General features: G+C 56.9%; 7 protein-coding genes across 7 annotated transcripts; 4 read left to right on the forward strand and 3 right to left on the reverse strand.

Moving 5' to 3' along the window:
- Positions 1–127: 127 nt before the first annotated feature.
- On the reverse strand, positions 128–2,681 carry CDEST_06459 (uncharacterized protein; the record flags this gene model as incomplete). Its single annotated transcript, XM_062922618.1, has 2 exons — positions 128–2,089; positions 2,147–2,681. 2 exons carry the CDS (start codon positions 2,679–2,681, stop codon positions 372–374), a joined length of 2,253 nt encoding a protein of 750 aa, XP_062778669.1. The 3' UTR covers positions 128–371.
- Positions 2,682–2,708: 27 nt separating this feature from the next.
- Positions 2,709–4,275, reverse strand: CDEST_06460 (Putative DASH complex subunit Dad2 protein). The gene is made up of 3 exons (XM_062922619.1): positions 3,927–4,275; positions 3,810–3,869; positions 2,709–3,750 (listed from the first exon to the last, which is right to left on the reverse strand). The coding sequence occupies exons 1-3, from the start codon at positions 4,138–4,140 to the stop codon at positions 3,587–3,589; spliced, it is 438 nt and encodes a 145-aa protein (XP_062778670.1). The 5' UTR covers positions 4,141–4,275; the 3' UTR covers positions 2,709–3,586.
- Positions 4,276–4,447: 172 nt separating this feature from the next.
- Positions 4,448–7,006, forward strand: CDEST_06461 (Putative shugoshin). Its single transcript, XM_062922620.1, has 3 exons — positions 4,448–4,600; positions 4,661–5,105; positions 5,153–7,006. Exons 1-3 carry the CDS (start codon positions 4,552–4,554, stop codon positions 6,873–6,875), a joined length of 2,217 nt encoding a protein of 738 aa, XP_062778671.1. The 5' UTR covers positions 4,448–4,551; the 3' UTR covers positions 6,876–7,006.
- CDEST_06462 (uncharacterized protein) lies at positions 6,777–8,400 on the reverse strand. The gene is made up of 3 exons (XM_062922621.1): positions 7,886–8,400; positions 7,406–7,816; positions 6,777–7,330 (listed from the first exon to the last, which is right to left on the reverse strand). Exons 1-3 carry the CDS (start codon positions 7,952–7,954, stop codon positions 7,208–7,210), a joined length of 603 nt encoding a protein of 200 aa, XP_062778672.1. The 5' UTR covers positions 7,955–8,400; the 3' UTR covers positions 6,777–7,207.
- An 8-nt stretch (positions 8,401–8,408) lies between these two features.
- Positions 8,409–11,237, forward strand: CDEST_06463 (Putative aminotransferase class V domain, pyridoxal phosphate-dependent transferase, major). The gene is made up of 5 exons (XM_062922622.1): positions 8,409–9,066; positions 9,148–9,254; positions 9,347–9,972; positions 10,026–10,384; positions 10,434–11,237. The coding sequence occupies exons 1-5, from the start codon at positions 8,908–8,910 to the stop codon at positions 10,515–10,517; spliced, it is 1,335 nt and encodes a 444-aa protein (XP_062778673.1). The 5' UTR covers positions 8,409–8,907; the 3' UTR covers positions 10,518–11,237.
- A 370-nt stretch (positions 11,238–11,607) lies between these two features.
- On the forward strand, positions 11,608–16,241 carry CDEST_06464 (Putative importin-beta domain, armadillo-like helical, exportin-1/Importin-beta, exportin-1/5). The gene is made up of 10 exons (XM_062922623.1): positions 11,608–11,996; positions 12,071–12,100; positions 12,156–12,228; positions 12,284–12,355; positions 12,410–13,131; positions 13,182–13,950; positions 14,000–14,470; positions 14,521–14,898; positions 14,948–15,368; positions 15,417–16,241. The coding sequence occupies exons 1-10, from the start codon at positions 11,931–11,933 to the stop codon at positions 15,652–15,654; spliced, it is 3,240 nt and encodes a 1,079-aa protein (XP_062778674.1). The 5' UTR covers positions 11,608–11,930; the 3' UTR covers positions 15,655–16,241.
- Positions 16,242–16,596: 355 nt separating this feature from the next.
- CDEST_06465 (Putative AAA+ ATPase domain, ATPase, AAA-type, core) lies at positions 16,597–18,980 on the forward strand (the record flags this gene model as incomplete). The annotated part of the gene is made up of 2 exons (XM_062922624.1): positions 16,597–16,902; positions 16,974–18,980. The coding sequence occupies 2 exons, from the start codon at positions 16,597–16,599 to the stop codon at positions 18,978–18,980; spliced, it is 2,313 nt and encodes a 770-aa protein (XP_062778675.1).
- Positions 18,981–19,606: the final 626 nt, after the last annotated feature.

The raw sequence follows: 19,606 nt of genomic DNA on the forward strand, positions 1-19,606 counted from the left end.
TAGCCGGCCGTGTGGCCCCACGTTTTCTCCACGGTGTGGCCGGCGCTCGGTGATGAGTTGTCAGAGTTGATTAGCGGTCCGTAGTGCGAAACAAAGACCAGCGCAACATTCAAGGCTCAATAAGGTAGTGAATGATTTATCTTTTTCTGACCCTAGGAGCATACACCAACGTCAAACAGTGAGGGCACCCAAATTGAATGCCAGTGAATAAAAAACCTCCAAGTAGCGTGCGCCTGGTTGTCGACCCTCAGGCCGGCCAATTGATATCTAGCCCCTAAACTCCACGCAATCCCGCTTAACCCTATCGATCAGCTGAATATTGAACAACAACAGGGCCGGAAAATGCCAATGAACCACGAGTTCCGTCCATGTCACGCCGCCTGACCGGCCATCGCGGCCACGGCCGCAAGCTGCTTCCTTCTCTGCTTCTCTGCCCATTCTCTACTAGCCTGCCTAGAGCGTTCGGCGGCCTGCTCGCGAGCCATCTTGGCGTTCCACTCACGTTCACGACGTTCTCGCTCCTTGTCTTCGATGTAGCAGTTATCACGTTGAAATATTTCTCGACCCTTGAGTCTCTGCTGCTCCAGCTCCTCGTCCGACAGCGTGCTTCGCTTGCCACTCATGCTACCTGTGGATGTCGACGTGGCACGGCTGGCCTGGTTTGCAGTCGCTGTCTGCAACGTGCCTCTGCCGCGGGGCTGAGGAGATCTAGTTGGGGAAGCTCTCACAAGAGTGTGTGGTATGCCGAGCATCGACGTACGTTTGGAAGGGCTCTCCTCGACTCGAACAATGCTCGCCTCGGATCCCTTATTCTGACGAGCACGACTGGTCAGGGTCTCTCGAGGATATGCGACAGAGCCAAGCTTCGCCTTGATAGGGCGCGCCTTAAACTCACGCCGCTTGCGCTCCTCCTCTTCTTGTGCTTTGAGGCGGGCCTCTCGTTCCGCCCGTTTGCGTTGCGAGATCGCTTCACCGGGAAGCTCAAAGTTGGGTCGCGTTGGCACCTTTAGTGACCTGGTTCGCTGTGGGGTCTGCGGCGCAGCCTTTTCGGCCTCTTGAGCAAGGCGGGCATCGCGCTGCTCCTTGATCCGGCGGGCGACGGCCTCTCCCGGCAATTCAAAGGATGGCTTCGTAGGGGCCTTTGTAGATTTACTAGGTGGCTTGGGCGGCAGTAAGCTGGTTGGACGAGTTACAGTGGACTTTCTAGTGAGCCCTTTCCCTGGTGATGCCTTTGTAGCGTCGCTGTTCACTGTCGACACCGTCTTCCTCTCTGCAGCACGCCCTCGAGGTGCTGGCTTTGCTCCAGCGCCAGTTGATTGAGTACGCTTCAATGTTGAGGCAGTTCGCTTGATGGTTGTGCTGCTCGTGGCAACCGTAGTGGCCGTGTTCGCGGAATCGTCTGTCTTTGACCGATTACGGCTCGGTTTGCTGGGTGTCGCTAGTCGTGCTGCAATGTTAACGGCCTCCAATTCCTCCTCAAGCCTGTCAATAGCTTCGACCGAGTCTTCAATCCGAGACCGCGAGCTGCTTGAGACAGACCGAGAGGGAGTACGGGGAGCTTCGACAACAGGCTCACTGCTCCCGTCCGTGGAAATGGAAATGACCCTGTCCTTAGGATCTTCGACGTAGTCCAGGGATGACTCCTTGTCATTGCCGCGCTCGACAACAGAGACGCTTAGCGCCGAGTGCGCAGGGCTGTTCATTGCAGCCTCTCCGAAGGGAGTCGGCGAGGCCGATCGAACCACCGTCTCCGTAACGGCCATGTCGTCTGTTTCTCTAGATAGTTGCGACGTATCCTGAGCCACGTCTTCAGTCACCAAAGGTGTGGCTAGAAGTTTATAGGCATTAGCTGGCTTGCTCTGATTGCAAATACCCCCCCACGTGCGATCGGCCTGCACCAAGACGTTGCAGCCAAAGTCCATCGTCAAGCCGCCCCGCCTCTTGGGCAAGTTGTCGCGCTTTGCCGTGCTGTCTGGGTCCAGAACCGAAAGCACATAGTCATACTGACCTGCCTTGTGTCGAGCGATGGACGTATGGAAGTCAGTATCGGTGAAAAGAGAGTGGTTTGAGAGGTCTGCTGCGCGGAAGACTTTGTTGGTTAGTAGTGTAAATCAACCACATAGTAGTAATAATCAGACGAGCGAACCTCGAGAAGGAAAGTTGGGCTCGCTGGCTTCAAATATCAAGTCAGGTGCCTGGCGAAAGTGAACGGTTGAGGAAGCGTTTGTTTCAGACGACGACGGGATACCCTCGTCTGGTTCGGTTTCGTGAGGCAGCTCGCCAGAGAGTGGTCCCTGCGTCGATGTGGTCACGGTAGTCGATGTGGTGCAGTACTGGGCGTCTTCCCTGATGTGACTGAGGGTTGGAACAGTCTTGGTATCAATGGTTAGTTGAGGTAAACGGGGTCGCACGAGGGGCAGTAGTGATCTGTCGGCACGGTTCTTTTCAGGACTGTAGATGTGAAGTTCTCTGAGCTTGATGGTCAGCGAATCGATGAAATCAGGCGTGCTTCGATCATTATTAGTGTCACGGTCTTTGTGAACAGTAAAGTAATTGTAGCTGGGCGCGATGGTTGCGTCGGTGGAAGCATTGTGGTCGGGGCAAGACGTGGTAGTGTCCTCAAGAACGCCGAACCCTCCGTGGAACTGGGCCGTAGCCATGGATCGAGAGAGGCGCCCCATTGTGCTCGACAATCTCCGGATCCGACCTAAATTCAAGACAGGGAACTGCCAAACCCAGACAAATTGGACGACAGGGGGGCCGTATTGGGGGGCCTCGGTGGGCTGTCTCGAATTTGAGGACAATTTCGCTTGGGAGCAGCCGGGGTGCGTGTAGATATGGCGGGATTATTGGCTGGAACACTATGCAGTATTGAGACCGTATGATTTGGATCAAGACAGTATTGAGGAGTGCTGATGGTAGTCCAAAACTGAGCTCTTCGACGATGATGGGCAAATATGCTCAATGCGTATGGTGGAAGCAAGACAAACGGCGCGTCGTGGCGGAATGCCTTTCTAGCTTATCATACCACCATGACGGCGGCAATTGGCTTCTATCTGGTCTTTCCCCTCGTGGGAACTACATGTCAGTTCCCGCCAACAGAGCCACAAATCGACGCCGGCCTGCAGGCACGGCCGCCATGCCATGGCAGGCTCGATCGGGTCGAATGCCGCCTCGGGTGGCTATGGCATGAGGCACTACCCGTTTCGATGCAGCAACGACGCGATGACTAAGTAACGCGTCTGACTCGGTCGCGTCTTTCCGTTTGGACCCCGCACCCGTTTGTTGACTTGGGTGGAGCACTCCTGCCCAATCGTCCAGGCCGCCCCGGAAGAGGGTGGAAGCAGGACGCTGGTACATTCATTGCCTTGGACGGCGTAGCACTGGCAACTTCCGATAACGGGTTCCAACGTCGTGCCAGCTTCCAGACTGCCTGCCACGCCCGAGTGCTACTCTTCGCATCCGCAATCCCAAACGACTGCTGACGAGCGTTGTTAGATGGTGCCGGTGAACGCAACCGTGTCAGCGCCGTCTTACAAGACATGCTGCTTTTTGGTCGCAGACTATTCTTAAGTGATCCATCCAATCAGGGGGTGATTGTGCTGTTCTCTGCGGACTCTGTCACATTTTCGGCCTGAGCCTGAAGCGTCGGGGCGTGCTCCGTTGGAATGCGAACCAGCGTCTGAGGGAGGGGGAGGCTGGCGTCTTCCGACTCCAACGGTTCCTGTCCCTGCGGCTTGGCGAGTTGGGCTGCAAAAAGTCGTTAGTCTGGAAACTATTGTTTGCGCATTCAGTCTGTCTTGACGTACCGGAAGCCATGTTAATGGCACGCAGCACGTTATGCCAGTTGCCAATGACCATGGCAATAGCTATGATGCATCAGTCTTGTCGCCAGTTACTGACACACGAAAACTGCCCGTCCTCACCTTCCGTGCCATCTGAAAGGGTCGCCAGTTTCTGCTCCAGTGCTTCCATTTGACCTGCAACGGCGGCACTGAGGTCGCGCAGCTCCTTCAGATGTTCCAATTCGGCCTTCTTCTCGGCAATACGCGCTACCAGCATGGGTGACGGGCCTGCTGAGGCGTTCTGTGACCCCGCGCCCGGGAGCCGAGTAGAAAGGGACCTTGTCGGGAAGGACATACTGGGCCGAATCGGGATTGTCGGACTTCGTTGTTGGAGAGGCCGTTGTGTGTAAAGCTTGTTTTCGAGATACCGGGAATGGTGGCGGGGTGATGGTAGCTGGTTGCGAATTGCAAGTCTGAGGAAAGCGTCAAGACTTGGTGAGGATGCACATGCAAAAGAATGCGGCAGGCGGTGGGGAACTGGCTTATCTGGATGCGCCCAGCAACCCCTCTTCCATGCACTCCTGTTTACACTAGTCCTGATTCGGCCGAGTGTAAATAAATGACACTTCGGTAAATTTTCTCCCTCTCCCCGACCCCATCGTCACTGTCCCAGCCACCTCTGCGACGTGCTTCGCTTCGCTAAACTTCCCATTCCTCGCTCTTCGTTCCACCGCGCCGCCTCATTTCCCTCCTGCCAGTATGCACCATGGCCCGACTAAACGAACCCCCCGTATCTGCAGATAGCATGGACATTAGTATGCTTGTTTACTTTGCCTCTCCCAGTACATCGTGTCGGCTAACTCTTGTCATTGAAGTGCGTAGAAAGCTGCTGCGCCAAAACAGGGAACTCGCCAAGGCCAACGCTACTCACCTGTCCCGTATCAAGAGCCTCGAAGCGGACTTCGCTCGATCACTATCGGAGAACCTCAAACTAAACAGCTACATCATTGAGCTGAAGGAGGAGCTCAAAAACAGCAACACCCGACGGGTAGCGGACCACGCCCGGGATATTAGGTCACAGCTCGAATCTCAGCTGAAAGAATGCCTGTCGGTTCTTGAGACCCTTGGCCAGGAGCCTCCGACCAAACGACATGCGAGCCCCCAAGGGCGAAGGATCGCCAGAGCCAGTCTGTCGCCTCGTAGCCCTCCGCAGAGACGGCCACCAAGGGAGTCATCTAAGGACACGGAGGCCCGAGCGCTGCAAGAGGGCCGTCTCCCTCCCATTGCAGAGAACAAGTCATATCCCAGAGCAACACTTGAGTAAGTTGAGCAGGCTGCGTCGTTGTCACGATACTAACAGATTCCAGCCGTGAGCAGATACTTGCCCTATGCTCAGAAGCCGCAGACACGACAGACACCGCCGATACCACCGATTCCCCTGAACTTGGTCCGCCACCACTGTCACGATATGTCGATACAGATCCCGTCAGTATTGGGTCTCCCCGTCAGCCCTTGGAAGCTGAACTGCCTGAAGCTACTCACGGTTCGCCGAAGGTGTCACCCTTGCCGGCGCCTGCACCGCCATCGGCATCAGCGCCTAGAACAACGAACAAGCCCGAGAGGAACATCACTGTACGACCCGATCCTGCTCCTACGAGTGAGAACGTCCAGGTCGAGGCCAAACAAACCCCCAAAGATACCCCCATCGCACCGCATATGAACGCCAAGGTCGGCTCGAAGCGGAAATACAGCACGGGTGACGATGCGAGCAAGACCACCAAGCCAGTCGCCGACGTGACGAAACCAAAAGAAACCGAGGAACGCCTTACCACAGCCCGCGAACAACCCAGCGGGCAGACCCTGAAGGAACTGGCCAGCAGACGACGTGAAGCTAGGGAACGCATGTCGGCGCCAGTGAACCCAAGGAAGCCGCTCTCTGCCAAAAGCACAAATGATGACATGGCTTCGCCAGTGAAGAGTGCCAAGACTGCAGCAGATAATGGAAAGGCTCCAGAGAAGCCCAAGCCGCGGGCAGCAAGGGAGCGGGCGGCCCAGAAGATTCGAGAGGAAGCCGAGCCCGAGCCTGAACCTATTGAGGTGCCTCTGGCATCGCCGCCGCCACCTGCGCCCATGGTCGACGTCCTACCAAGCACAGAGACTGTCTCTATGGAAGCCGTTCTCCTGTCCCCGGCATCACCCGAACCCACATCCAGGATGAGCCTGCCCAGTGTCCGCGATACGCCCCCACCCACAGATATCTCCTCTCACGGAGAAACATCACGACCAAGCAGGCGGGCACGAGCGTCTGTGAGTTACGCTGAGCCCAATCTGCGTGACAAGATGCGACGCCCTACAAAAGAACTATATGACGCCGTCACCGGCCAGACCAGATACCTCCAGCGCAGCGGGAGTGCCAACGCGGAGCAGCTCCTTGCCGAGGGATTTCCTGTGGTCAAACGCGAGTCCAGCGACGATGGCTCTTGGAGGCGAATTCCAGCAGCCTTATCACCCTCACGGCAGGCCATACAGCGCGACAACAGTCCCCACAGTCCGGCCGATGGAACAAACACACCAGAACCGGTTCTCAGCGTGGCAAAGCCCCCGCGCAAGAAACGCTCGTCCTCGATGATGTCGGGATCCATTAGCGAGAACGAAGGACAGAGGGCGCCCCAACAACCCTCCAGCGGCTCTACCAGTCTGGAGAAAGTTGACAGTAGTCAGCCTACTCCGTCGCCTGAAAGGGACCTAGATCCCTACGAGTTCACGACCTCAACCCCGGGAAGCGACACTTCTCGAGTCGAGCCAAAGGAGAATGCCGCCCCGGTGCGTCATATCAAGTCTTCGCGACGCCTCTCGTCTGTCATGGGGGAAGATTTCAAAGCCGACAGCACGGACGTACTGGAGCGGACAAGAGCCGGTGGGCCCAGGAAGAGGGCATCAATGGTCCTACCCAAGAGGAACCGCGTGGACGCAGAAAGCCTCGAGGATAGTAGCTTCGAGAGCGTCGAGAGCGTCGAGAGCGTCGAGAGCGGTGACTTTCAAGATAAGAAGTCGAAAGTCTCGATGAGGAGACGGAGCATGATGCTGTAATGACCACCACATGACTGACTGATGAACACTGGTGTTTCTGGAGTTGGACACTTTCGTCAATACCATCCGTTTTGTTTGATTCTGTTTTTGTTTCCGGTTTAGCTTTCAGGGTGGGTTTTGTTGGGATACCAAGGGAGACGCTGTTGGGTTTTGTGCGCATATAGGCACGAGGGCATAGAGCCACGGGAAACGGCCGGCTGAAACTTATATTATTATAATGGATCTTCGTTGCCCTGTGTCGTGTGGTCTTGAATCATGATAACCAGCTGTTGATTGCTGGCTCCTCTCCTCTGCGAGCATCCGCCTCATCGCAGCCCCTCCCTCATCTTGTCTCATGGCGCCGCAGACGGCTCCACGGGCTTCGTGTATGTCACCTTTTCCACCGCCACGTTCTCGTTTCCCTTGTCGTCTTTCCGTAGTTGATAAACGTATAGAGTGAGGGAGATGCCTTGTACCTGTAAAACAGTCAGCAAGCAGTCCTAGTCCACAATGCACAGTCAAGCCCCCTTGGTAACGAACGGTACACTTACGTCCATCAAACAGAAGCTCGGGATAGGCTCCTCGCCGTCTTTACCCCAACTCGCGGTAAAGGCGCCCGTGGCACTACCGGGATTGACGAAGAACTTGTCCATGTATTCAAAGGCGTCGAACTTGTGGGTGCCGCCCCAGCAGAGGACATCGACGTCAAGCTTGTTGGCCTCCGCAAGAAGCAGGTCGGGTTCGTTTGAGACTAGGGTGAAGCCCTCGAGAAAGCCGATGCGCAGGGAGCCGTGAGTGACGACCTGGGTCAGGGGCAGGCTAGTGGCCTCGACGTCGAAGCGGCCCTTGACGATCTTGAGATCCGGGGCAATGGTGCGAAGATACTCGTACGTGTGCTTGTCCGTCAAGTTGCCCAGGCAGAGGGTCTGGCCGATCTTTCCCGGGGCGAGGAGCTTCTTGAACTGTTGTGTGTTAGTTCGTGACGGGGAAATGGGATGAGAGTTGGGTGATGGGAAGGAGATGGTGCGCACCTTGGGCGGGATATCGAGGGCGCGGTCTGGGATGTGCAAGTCGCCGATGACCAGTATTAAGAACGCCATCTTTGCTTCAGTCAGGGGTGGTGCGCGTGATGCGGTTTCCCGAGGCGGCGGTGGTGATGGATGTGCCGGGAGGTCGAGAGCTGCCTGGAGAGTTGCGCGGCCGATTGGGAGGGTCCGCGAACTAGGAACGGCTCCGACTTGGGGGCGTTATGGTCGCGCAGCGGGTCTTCGAGATAAGAACGTCTGGTTGACGAGTGGAACACGGATCGCAGGTTCTTTGATCGGCGCGTCACTTTGTTTGGATAGGTAGGTCGATAGCTTGGCTCACGAGCGTGATTCGTGTTGCACCTTCCTGTAACCACTTCCCAGCCTCAACTGCAACGGCCGAGTGGAGCCCGATGCACTTACTGGTCAAGCCACAACACGGGGCGGGATGTTCCACCGTCACCGTGGCTCAGTGAGTACCTAGGTTGTGCATGTGCAGCCAGCGCCGATGTCGTCCGGTGTCGTCCCCCGAAGCTCTCTCATATTCTCATTTCAACTCAAAGCTCTCCACTTTCTGACGCCAGAACATTGGTAAAAGACAATGGGGCTTTCCTGACTCGGACTTGAATGCCGAGTTTCCTCCTTACCTTCCTGACATACCTAGGCACGTACGCAAACCGCCCGCCCAACGCGTTACAGGCGGGGGCACAGCAGCCAAGGTCAAAAAGCACCGGCGTACAGGAAGAACTGAGCAGGGGTTCCTCGACGGTATTCCGTGCTTGAATGCTTTTTCTTAATTAGGTAGTCTGGACAAGGCCCATCAGGGGGTGTCGGCTCCGATTCCCGCTCCTTTAAAGTCGTTTCGGTCTCCTGTTCCCTGATCTTCCTTTTCCCCCTCCGACGGGACTGATCCGAGCAAAGTCGTAAGCAAGCCGTAGCCCAGCTCTTTGTTCTAGTCCAATTGCGTACGTCCCGTCCGACAAAGACATCGGCTTACCTCCCGAGGTGTGAATGACGCATAGGCGCACATGCACGTTCCCCTAACGCGGTTCCAGCTCCCTCTCCGCACATTGGCGAAGCAGGGGAGAATGCCCCTCCATAACCTTAGCAACCCCTCATCAGCTCGGGTATCTCTCATCTCAAGACACCTGCGACCATCGGAACCTGCAACTGCTATATCAACAGCTGTGAGTACGCCTCTTCCCTCCCCCCTCCCGGCTTGGACTGTTCCAATTGATCATTTCATTTCTCACACCACAACCACATAGACACGACCGGTTACCACCATGTCTTCCCAACCACCTCACCCGACCCTCCTCATCCCGGGGCCCATCGAGTTCGATGATGCCGTCCTCCAGGCAATGAGCCACTACAGGTCTGAACTCCCCGGCATGCCACCCGAATCGCCTCGGGTGCCCTTCCGACGTCATTGAAGTCGTTGCGCTGACCCGGTGCATACGTCTGCAGTGAGAGCCACGTCGGTCCCGGTTTCGTAAACACCTTTGGTGAGGCCCTATCGATGCTGCGCCAGCTCTTCCAGACCAAGGACCCTCAAGCGCAGCCGTTTGTCATTTCGGGCTCCGGTACCCTCGGCTGGGACCTCGTCGCCGCCAACCTCGTCGAGGCTGGCGAGGATGTCCTCGTCCTGGCCACCGGCTACTTCAGCAACGGCTTCACCGACTGCTTCAAGACCTACGGCGGCAACGTCACCGAGCTGAGGGCCCCTGTCGGCTCGCGCCCCCAGCTCCCCGAGATCGAGAAGGCCCTGTCCGAGAAGAAGTACAAGGTCCTGACCGTCACCCACGTCGACACGTCAACCGCCGTCCTGAGCGAACTCAAGGAGCTGACTGCCTTGGTCAAGCGAGTGTCCCCCGAGACCCTGGTCATCGTCGACGGCGTCTGCAGTGTCGGCGTCGAGGAAATTCGGTTTGACGAATGGAAGCTAGACGGCGTCATCACGGCCAGCCAGAAGGCCATTGGCGTCCCCGCTGGTCTGTCGATATCCATGTTCAGCGGTGCCGCCATGAAGTCGTTTGCCCAGCGCAAGACGCCCCCAGCGTCGTACTTTGGATCCTTCAAGAACTGGACTCCTAGTGAGTGATGACCAAGTTCGCGCAGAGTGGGACAACAGGGCTAACGATCGCAGTCATGCAAAACTATGAGGCGAAGAAGCCCTCCTACTTCGCGACGCCCTCTCCCCAGCTGATCCACGCCCTCCACACCGGCCTCACCCAAATCCTCGCCAAGCCCCTGTCTGAGCGATTCGACAAGCACAAGGAGGTATCCGACAAGGTCAAGAAGGCCGTCGCGGACCTGGGTCTCAAGCAGGTCGCCGCGAAGCCCGAGGACCAGGCCCACGGCATGACGGCTATCTATCTGCCCGAGAGCGTCAAGGCCGCCGAGCTGCTGCCCAGCCTGGCCAAGAAGGGCATCGTTTTCGCCGGCGGCATCCACAAGGAAATTGCGCCCAAGTACATTCGTTTCGGACATATGGGCGTCAGTGTGGTAAGTGACGTCTCGATATCGTTGTGAGCGTGATTATTAACTAGTGCAGACGGACCCCAACCGGAAGGACATCGACAATGCCATCAAGGCCCTTCAAGATAGTCTTTTTGAGGTTGGCTACCAGAAGCCGTAGATACAGCGTCGTGTTTGAGTTGTGCAGTCTGCCCATATTAGATCTGGCCTGGCAGTTTGGAAGAAAGAGACAGTTCAACTTAAAACGTTCAATTATGAGGACAGCCTGAAAAGTCAGTGAAACAGCTCAAGATAACGATGAATCGACCATCAGGTCGCACCGGGTTCAAGATGGCTAATCCACATTCACTCCATCAGGAGCAGGAATGCGTGGATGGCCACGCAGTGCGTATGCGATGTGATGTGTAAGCTTCTGGCCATCCGTCAGCCGATAAGCAGATAGGTCACACTGAAAGGATTTGGGATGATGCCTGCATGGGCCAGAGGCTTAGTCGGAATCTTCGGCCTGGTTACTTCCGGTGATGCTCCGAGTCCAAAACAACGTAGTTGAAAGAGATGACGGGTGCGATACGTTGTTGGCGCAGTTCCAACCCGACTGCCAACCGCCGGGCAGTTTCATAAACAATTCGTTCTCGGAAGGTGTTCAGTCACTGTACTGCCTACTGTAGATGTAGGATGAGAGGGGGGCCTGGAAAGGCTGGAAAGTCTGGGTTGGCAATGTATCAGTACCTCTTGGGGAGCTCTCTCCTCCGTCTAGTCCTTTCCAGCAACTGAGCGAAACTACGACAGATTCCGATGCTGTACAGATACTACATTCCAATTCGTCGGCGCTTCGAATGGGCCATACGGTAGGTACACCATGGTGAGGGGCGGAGGTGAGCGGTCGGTGTGTGCCAGCCTATGACGTGCACCGCTGCGGGTGTGGCAGAAAGGCTCAATTAATCTTTGTGCTGTTGCCGCGGGAATGGTCGAGTCGTGGGCAGGGTTCAGCGCGCCAGCTGATTCCAGGTGGAAAAGAGGGGTGCTGAAAGTCTTCAACTCCAGCAGCACAACCAGGCCCAAGCTTCCTGGTTCGTAGCGCAGTAGGCCAGCAGCTGTAGCCTGTAAGGCCAAAAGGTTGGTAAAGAGAACGTCTGCGTGGGGGGAGGTATCGGTACCACGGTGACCTGTGGCTGGTGGAGTTTAGCGGGCGGCTGACAAAATTGGTTGTCCCCCGCCATCCCATCCCAATCCGCCTCTTTCGCTCTGCTCGATAACCAACCTATTGCCTTCACTCCAGGCAGACTTTCCTCCCCTCCTACTCTCCTGTTGGTATTTTTCTGATTCTCTCTCACAATCGCAAAAGTCCTCCTTGCGATCATCACACAATTTTGTTCTTCTTTCTTGCTGCAACCAGCCGTAGCGCCCGCATACTCTCCCACCGCCACCGCCGCCGCGCCCGCGCTCTCGTTTTCCCCCTCCTCACCCGGGGACGAGTGCCGCGACCAGATTTCCCCCTCACCCGTTGCCGCCTCTTTTGCGATCGAGATCGACCGTATCCCGCCGCCTCGTCTGCCGTACCGCACCACCCGCGATGGCTATCACAATCCCGGAGCTGGACGAGATCGTCCGCTCCTTCTACGAGGGCCGTGGAGAACAGGTGAGCTGCACTTTTACCGCCCCATTCCGTCCGAGATTTCTGGCCGAGGCTGACCGATGATTCTGGCTTTACAGCAAAAGCAAGCGCAAGCTACACTCAACCAGGTACGCAAACACCTAACCCGGCCGTTGACTTCAACCTCTGACCCAGACCCTACAGTTCAAGGAAGACCAAGATTCGTGGCTCCTCGTCGACAAGATTCTCGCCGAAGCAACCTACCCCCAAACGAAGTGTATGTTGGGCACGAAGGCCACGCCGCGGCATGCAACACAGCTGACCGTTTCTAGTCTTGGGCCTGCAGGTGCTCGACAATGTCATCATGACGAGATGGAAGGTCCTTCCGAGAGACCAGTGTCAAGGTTTGCGGATCAGCCGAACCCCCGTGTGCCCGTACGGCGACTGACCAGTCCAAGGTATCCGCAACTTCGTTGTGCAATTCATCATCCAGTGCTCTAGCTCCGAAGAGACCATGAAGGAGCAGAAGACCCTGCTCAACAAGCTCAACCTCGTCCTGATTTCCATCCTGAAGCAGGAATGGCCGCACAACTGGCCCACGTTCATCAACGAGATCATCACGTCGTGCCATTCCAGCCTGTCCATCTGCGAGAATAACATGGTCATCCTGCGCCTGCTGTCTGAAGAGGTGTTCGACTACTCGGCCGAGCAGATGACGTCCACCAAGACCCGGAACCTGAAGACGACCATGTGCGCCGAGTTTTCCCAGATCTTCACCCTCTGCCAGGAGGTCCTGAACACCGCCGACCAGCCCAGCCTCGTCAAGGCCACTCTCGAGACATTACTGCGCTTCTGCAACTGGATCCCCCTCGGCTACATCTTCGAGACTCCCCTCATCGACACGCTGCGCACACGCTTCCTGCCCGTTCCCGAGTTCCGCAACGTCGCCCTGCAGTGCCTGACCGAGATTGGCGGTCTGCAGACTGGTGGACCTGGCCAGCCGAATTCCTACGACGAGCAGCTGGTCAAGATGTTCACCGAGGTCCTGACCACCATTGCGACCATCATCCCCATTAGCCTCGACCTTAAGTCGACATATCCCAACAGCAACTCGAGGGACCAGGAGTTCATCCAGAACTTGGCCCTGTTCTTATGCAATTTCTTTGGCATGCACTTGAACGTGAGTTTGTCTACGAAGACCTACTGTCCGCCATCGCTAATCTATCACAGCTCATTGAGAACCTGCCCAACAGGGACTTTCTCACCCACGGCCACTACTACCTAATCCGCATATCTCAGATCGACGACCGTGAAATCTTCAAGATCACCCTTGATTACTGGCTGAAGCTCGTCAACGAGCTCTACGACGAGATGCAGCAACTCCCCATGACCGAGCTCAACCCGTTGATGGGCATGGCGGGTGGCATGTCCGGAGCCGGCGCTCCTAACCCGTCGCTGCTCAACAACTACCCGCTGCGCAAGCACAAGTACAACGAGGTCCTGTCGAATCTCCGCACCGTCATGATAGAGAAGATGGTGCGCCCCGAGGAGGTCCTCATTGTCGAGAACGATGAGGGCGAGATTGTGCGCGAGTTCGTCAAGGAGAGCGACACGGTGCAGCTCTACAAGACCATAAGAGAGTGCTTGGTGTACCTGACGCACTTGGATGTCGTCGACACCGAGAACATCATGACGGAGAAGCTTGCCCGCCAGGTCGATGGTACAGAATGGTCCTGGCACAACTGCAACGTGCTCTGCTGGGCCATCGGATCCATTTCTCTGGCCATGAATGAGGAGACGGAGAAGAGGTTTCTCGTCACCGTTATTAAGGACCTTCTGGGCCTTACAGAAATGAAACGCGGCAAGGACAACAAGGCCGTTGTTGCCAGCAACATTATGTACATTGTTGGACAATACCCTCGGTTTCTCAAGGCCCACTGGAAGTTCCTCAAGACCGTTGTCAACAAGCTCTTTGAGTTCATGCACGAGTCACACGAGGGTAGGTTGAGTCCGTTTTCCGCATTGAGCGCGAGCTAACCCCTTTACAGGTGTGCAGGACATGGCCTGCGATACCTTCATCAAGATTGCGAGGCAGTGCCGCCGCCACTTCGTCGCCCTGCAGCCCAGCGAGCAGGAGCCCTTCATCGAAGAGATCGTGCGCAACATGCACAAGATCACATGCGACCTGTCGCCCCAGCAGGTCCACACCTTTTACGAGGCTTGCGGCTACATGGTGGCTGCCCAGGGCAACAAGCACCAACAGGAACGGCTGTTGAGCGATTTGATGGCCATCCCTAATGCGGCTTGGGACGAGATCATTAAGCAGGCTCGTGTCAACCCCGTCATTCTCCAGGATGCCGAGACGATCAAGGTCATTGGCAACATCATGAAGACGAACGTCTCGGCCTGCTCGTCCATCGGGCCGTATTTCTACCCTCAGATCGGCCGTATCTTCCTCGACATGCTGCAGATGTACCGTGCCACCAGCGAGCTGATCTCCGAGGCCGTCCAGAAGCAAGGTGCGTTATTATACCCTACGAATGTGTAGGACCCGATTGACACGTTTCAGGCGAGATTGCCACCAAAATGCCGCACGTCCGTGGACTGCGTACGATCAAGAAGGAGATCCTCAAGCTCGTCGAGACGTACGTCGAAAAGGCCGAAGACCTGCAATCCGTGCGCCAGCAAATGGTGCCCCCGTTGCTGGAGTCGATTCTCGTCGATTACAACCGCAATGTGCCCGGTGCCCGTGACGCTGAAGTCCTCAAGGCCATGTCTGCCATTATCACCAAGCTTTCCACCTTGATGGAAGACCAAGTGCCCAACATCATGGAGAACGTCTTCGAGTGCACGCTGGACATGATCAACAAGGACTTTTCCGAGTTCCCCGAGCACCGTGTGGAGTTCTTCAACCTCCTGCGCGCGATCAATCTGCACTGCTTCCCTGGTATGTATAGATGGCCCCTGTGTCCGAGACTCCGAACTGACTTGATTAGCGCTGTTGAAACTGGACAACCGCCAGTTCAAGTTCGTCATCGACTCGTGCTCTTGGGCGTTCAAGCATGACAACCGTGACGTGGAGGCTGCGGGACTTAACATGTGCCTGGAGCTGATCAACAACATCGCGGAGAAGACAGACGTCCAGACGGCCAACGCCTTTTTCCAGCAGTTCTTCATCACCATTCTGCAGGACGTCTTTTTCGTGTTGACCGACAACGACCACAAAGCGGGCTTCAAGACGCAGTCCATGGTTCTGATGAGAATGTTCTACTTCGTCGAGCCCGCTGACGGGAGTGCGCCCAAGATCCAGGGTCCCATCTACAGCCCGGACCAGGCGGCGGCCGGCACCTCGAACAAGGAGTTCCTCGCTAACTTTGTGGCCAACCTGCTTCGCGGGGCCTTCCCCAACCTGCAACCGTGAGTATAGCCCCTGGAGTCGCACGGCATGCGCTGACAATTTCCCAGCGCTCAAATCCAGACATTCGTCGAGGGTCTATTCACCCTCAACACTCAGTACGACAAGTTCCGTCTCAACCTGCGCGACTTCCTCATCTCGCTGAAGGAGTTTGCCGGCGACAACGCAGAGCTGTTCCAGGTTGAGAAGGAGCAGCAGGAGCGGGACGCCAAGGCGGCCGATCTCGAGCGCCGTGGCAAGGTCGGCGGTCTGTTGAAGCCGTCGGAGCTCGAGGACGACGAGTTGTGACTTGCTCAAGAGTTGCGAACCGAGTATGCCCCGCTACGGAACCTCGAGAACGCAGGCACTGCGGCACGAGACTCTGGGGGGCAGCAAACCGAATTCGATGAGTGGGAGCTCTACGGGCTCTGACCAGAAGCCATGCGTCAAGGACTAGAGCACGACTCGCCAATCCCTGGCTCTGCGGCCCATAGGCGCCCGCTCATGCTGTAGTGATACCATGGATAGATGACGTGACGATTGCAGGAAACAAACCCTTTCGCCGCCGTTGGGCCCCCTTGGCGTTGACACAGACGGGGGCCGTTTTATTTCCTTTGATTCATCTGGCAACGGAAAATGGTGAGGGGGGTGGTCCCGGTGTCCTTCCGAGAACACCAGGTCTGGAGCCCACCACCTGGTGAGGGGAAGCAACGACTAGGGAGGACTCAAATCACAACAAAAGCTATACAGCAACAGAGACCCCACCGGTTGTAGTGCTAGAACGCTTTCTGTAGGCAAATCAAGCAGATAGATTGCAGTCGTTTGCACCCGTGATGGCATCCCTAGGTAAACGAAGCCGTGTTAGCTTCGGTGAGGGTGTAGTCGAATTCCGTGTTTTACTCGTGTTGATGGTGCCAGGGAAGTCCGAATGACAGGCCCTCATTAGAGAGTTTGCAGAGTCTTTGAGATGCCTCTGACAGCCAAACGATCACTCTATTATTGCAGTAGCCGTTTGGACGCGGATTGTGTTTGTAAGCAGCCAACTGCGATTATAGCAGGTAGGTAGTAGTTTGAGTGAGGGTCAAGGCGAATCCACAATAATCCGATATTTATGTGGATCTTATGGAACATGCAGCCAATCACGATACGCCATTCGCACATGCTATCTACAATCTTTTTTTTTTTCCCTCCCCGGACGTTCGCTACATCAAGAAGCCTCCCTCCCCAGTGTCAGTGTCTCCGTCGTTCACGATGGCCCGCATCAGCCTCCGTCACGGCCTCGACCGCGATGTATACCAGATCGTTAAGAAGCTGGAAGAAGAGAGAGACGGGGAGTGGGCGGCCAAGAAGGACAGGGGTGACGGAAAGAGAAAGAAGCCCAAGCTAACGGTGACGGCCGTTTACGAAGCCATCAAAAAGTCGAATTCAAGCCTCAGCCGGCAAAAGAGACGCCCGCTGGAAGACGCCATCGAGCGTGTATTAGACTTCCGCAAGGAGGAAGAGGCTGAGTCCGAGGATAGTGACGATTTGTTGGAGCAGGCCGAAAAGGCATATAAAGTGAGTTTTCATCTAATGGTTCCTTCTTCTTCATCCACTCATCCGCATGACATTTCTAACCCCCCGTGCAGGAGGAAGACCGCTTTTTGCTTAACAGGCAAATGACAAAGCACTGGAACGTTGCGCCAGCGGTGCCGACGGCCCAAGGGTCAGAGGGCAAGAGCACCAAGAAGCGTCGCATCTCACCAGAGCCCGAGGTCGCGAACGGCGCAGGCCATGTCAGCGACGGCTCCGCCATCGCGTCCAAGTCCAAATCTAAGAACGGTGACGCCTCGGAGACCCAGGCGACCGTCACGAAGAAGGCACCCAAGCCCAGCAAGTACAGCCCCGAGCAGATCCCGCCCGGCTCGGTCGTGCTCGGCGGCGTGCGCGGCATCATCGAAGAGCTGCAGCGGTACGTGTTTGCGCGGACGCGCAAGCCCGAGGACTTTGCCTGCTTTGGCGAGCAGCCCATGGGTGTCCTCATCTCCGGGCCCCCGGGCACCGGCAAGCAGTCGCTCGTGCGATCGCTCTCATGGAGGACGAGGACGCCCGTCATCTCCCTCGGGCGGTACCTGGCCGAGACACGGTCGCCCGAGAAGGTCAGCAAGATCTTCACCGACGTGCTGGACGAGGCGAAGAAGATCGCGCCGTGCGTGGTCCTCTTTGACCATATTGACGAGTACATGACCAAGTCAGGCAACAGCCACAGCGAGTTCGACCACGAGGTCATCTCGCAGTTGAAGCTCGGCCTACGACGTCTGCGAGAGTGGGAGCGGGAGGGCCTGCGCGTGGTGATTGTGGGCACGACGAGCAAACTTGAGCTGGTCGATCCAACGCTGCGACGGCCAGACTTTTTTGCGCAGACCATCACCGTCAAGGTGCCGAACACGGACGCGCGCGAGGAGATCTTCCGGGCCCTCGTGCGGGAGCTCGACGTCCCGCCCGAGGTTGACTTCAAGACACTGGCGGTACGCACGCACGGCTTTGTCGGCGACGACATCCGCGCCGTCATCCAGGTCGCCAACCGCAAGGCCAGCGACCGCTTCATGGATGTAGAACAGGCGCGCGCGAGGAACACCATCCTCCCGGAGAGGATGGAGACCTCCGAGGCACCATGGGACCGCGATCTCGATGACGCCTGCCTGTGGTACGACTACATCGAGCACCCGTCCTACACGGAACCGACGCGGATCCACGTCAGCCAACAGGACTTTGTCGACGCCATCGCCGAGCACACGCCCTACATGCGCCGCGAGGGCTTCAGCTCGATCCCCAACACGTCGTGGTCCGAGGTCGGCGCGCTGCACTCGGTGCGCGCGGCGTTTCAGGTGTCCATCGTCCGGCGCATCAAGGAGCCGCTGCTGTTCCAGAAGTTCGGCAAGCAGCGGCCAGCCGGCGTGCTGCTGTTCGGCCCGCCCGGCTGCGGAAAGACGCTCGTCGCAAAGGCCGTCGCCAACGACGCGCAGGCTAGCTTCATCCTCATCAAGGGACCCGAGCTGCTCAACAAGTACGTGGGCGAGTCGGAGCGTGCCATCCGCGAGCTCTTCACCAGGGCCAAGTCTTGCGCGCCGTGCATCCTCTTCTTTGATGAGATGGACTCGCTGGTGCCCAAGAGAGAGAACACCACGACCGAGGCTGGCGCCCGCGTCGTCAACGCACTGCTTGCCGAGCTCGACGGCGCCGGCGACAGGGGTGAGGTCTACGTCATCGGCACCAGCAACAGGCCCGACATGATCGACCCGGCCATTTTGCGACCAGGCCGTCTGGACAAGCTCCTCTTCGTCGACCTGCCTACGGAAGACGAGCGGGTCGACATTCTCCGTACGATCGTGCGCAACGGCATTGGTGGCGCTGGAGGCGACGGCGCCGTCGACATCGAGGCCATCGCCCGGGACAAGCGGTGTGCGGGGTTCAGCGGCGCGGATCTTTACGGGCTGTACAAGAACGCACTGGACGAGTGCGTGTTGCGGTACGAGGGCGGCGAGCCGGCGTTGACGAAGGATGACTGGGAGGCGGCGATGAGCAAGACGAAGCCCAGCGTGCCGAACCCGGAGGCATACAGGCGGTTGGCGGCCAAGCTGCACCACCAAACATGAGTTTAGACTATGTAGACTGGTAGAGAAAAGTACATTTCATCTGTTCTGTTGCTATGATTCCCCCTCCCCCATCTAGTCGGGTTTGAATCCAAATCCAATCCTGCCAGATCATTCTCAATCCTAACCCCTATACCTTATGCAGCCGTGGTAGGGGAATACACTACTGACGCCCTCACCAATCCTCCCGCACGCGACACATCGCCGCCACTCTCGCCCACGATGGCCCGAGTCCCGAAAACAAGGAATTGAGGGAAGGATATTGGGGTCGAGAGTCATTGACCACTGAGAGTGGAGAAGTGACAGTCACCCAACGCGAGTCGGACAATGCAGGAATTATACCCGTGCTTTCCGAGACTTTCTTAGCATCAGCAAGCCGTCGACTCGAGCCGCACGCGCCTCACCTGCCGTTTCTGTGTGCCTGTGACCTAAGGGCGCTCCAACCAGCCAGGTGTTTTCTTTTTCTTTTTCTTTTTCTTCTTCTTTCCCCTTTGCTGTCCTTTTTTCGGTTCCGCGACCAGCCATTCCCCGTGCTTGACGCCGTCACAGGGTGAGCGATGACTGCGCTCCACCGGTCACTGCCAGGATATCGACGGCGGACGAGTCATCTGACTGGCTGATGGGGGACA

This window comes from Colletotrichum destructivum, chromosome 4, assembly GCF_034447905.1.
Source record: "Colletotrichum destructivum chromosome 4, complete sequence".
NCBI classification, from domain to species: domain Eukaryota; kingdom Fungi; phylum Ascomycota; class Sordariomycetes; order Glomerellales; family Glomerellaceae; genus Colletotrichum; species Colletotrichum destructivum.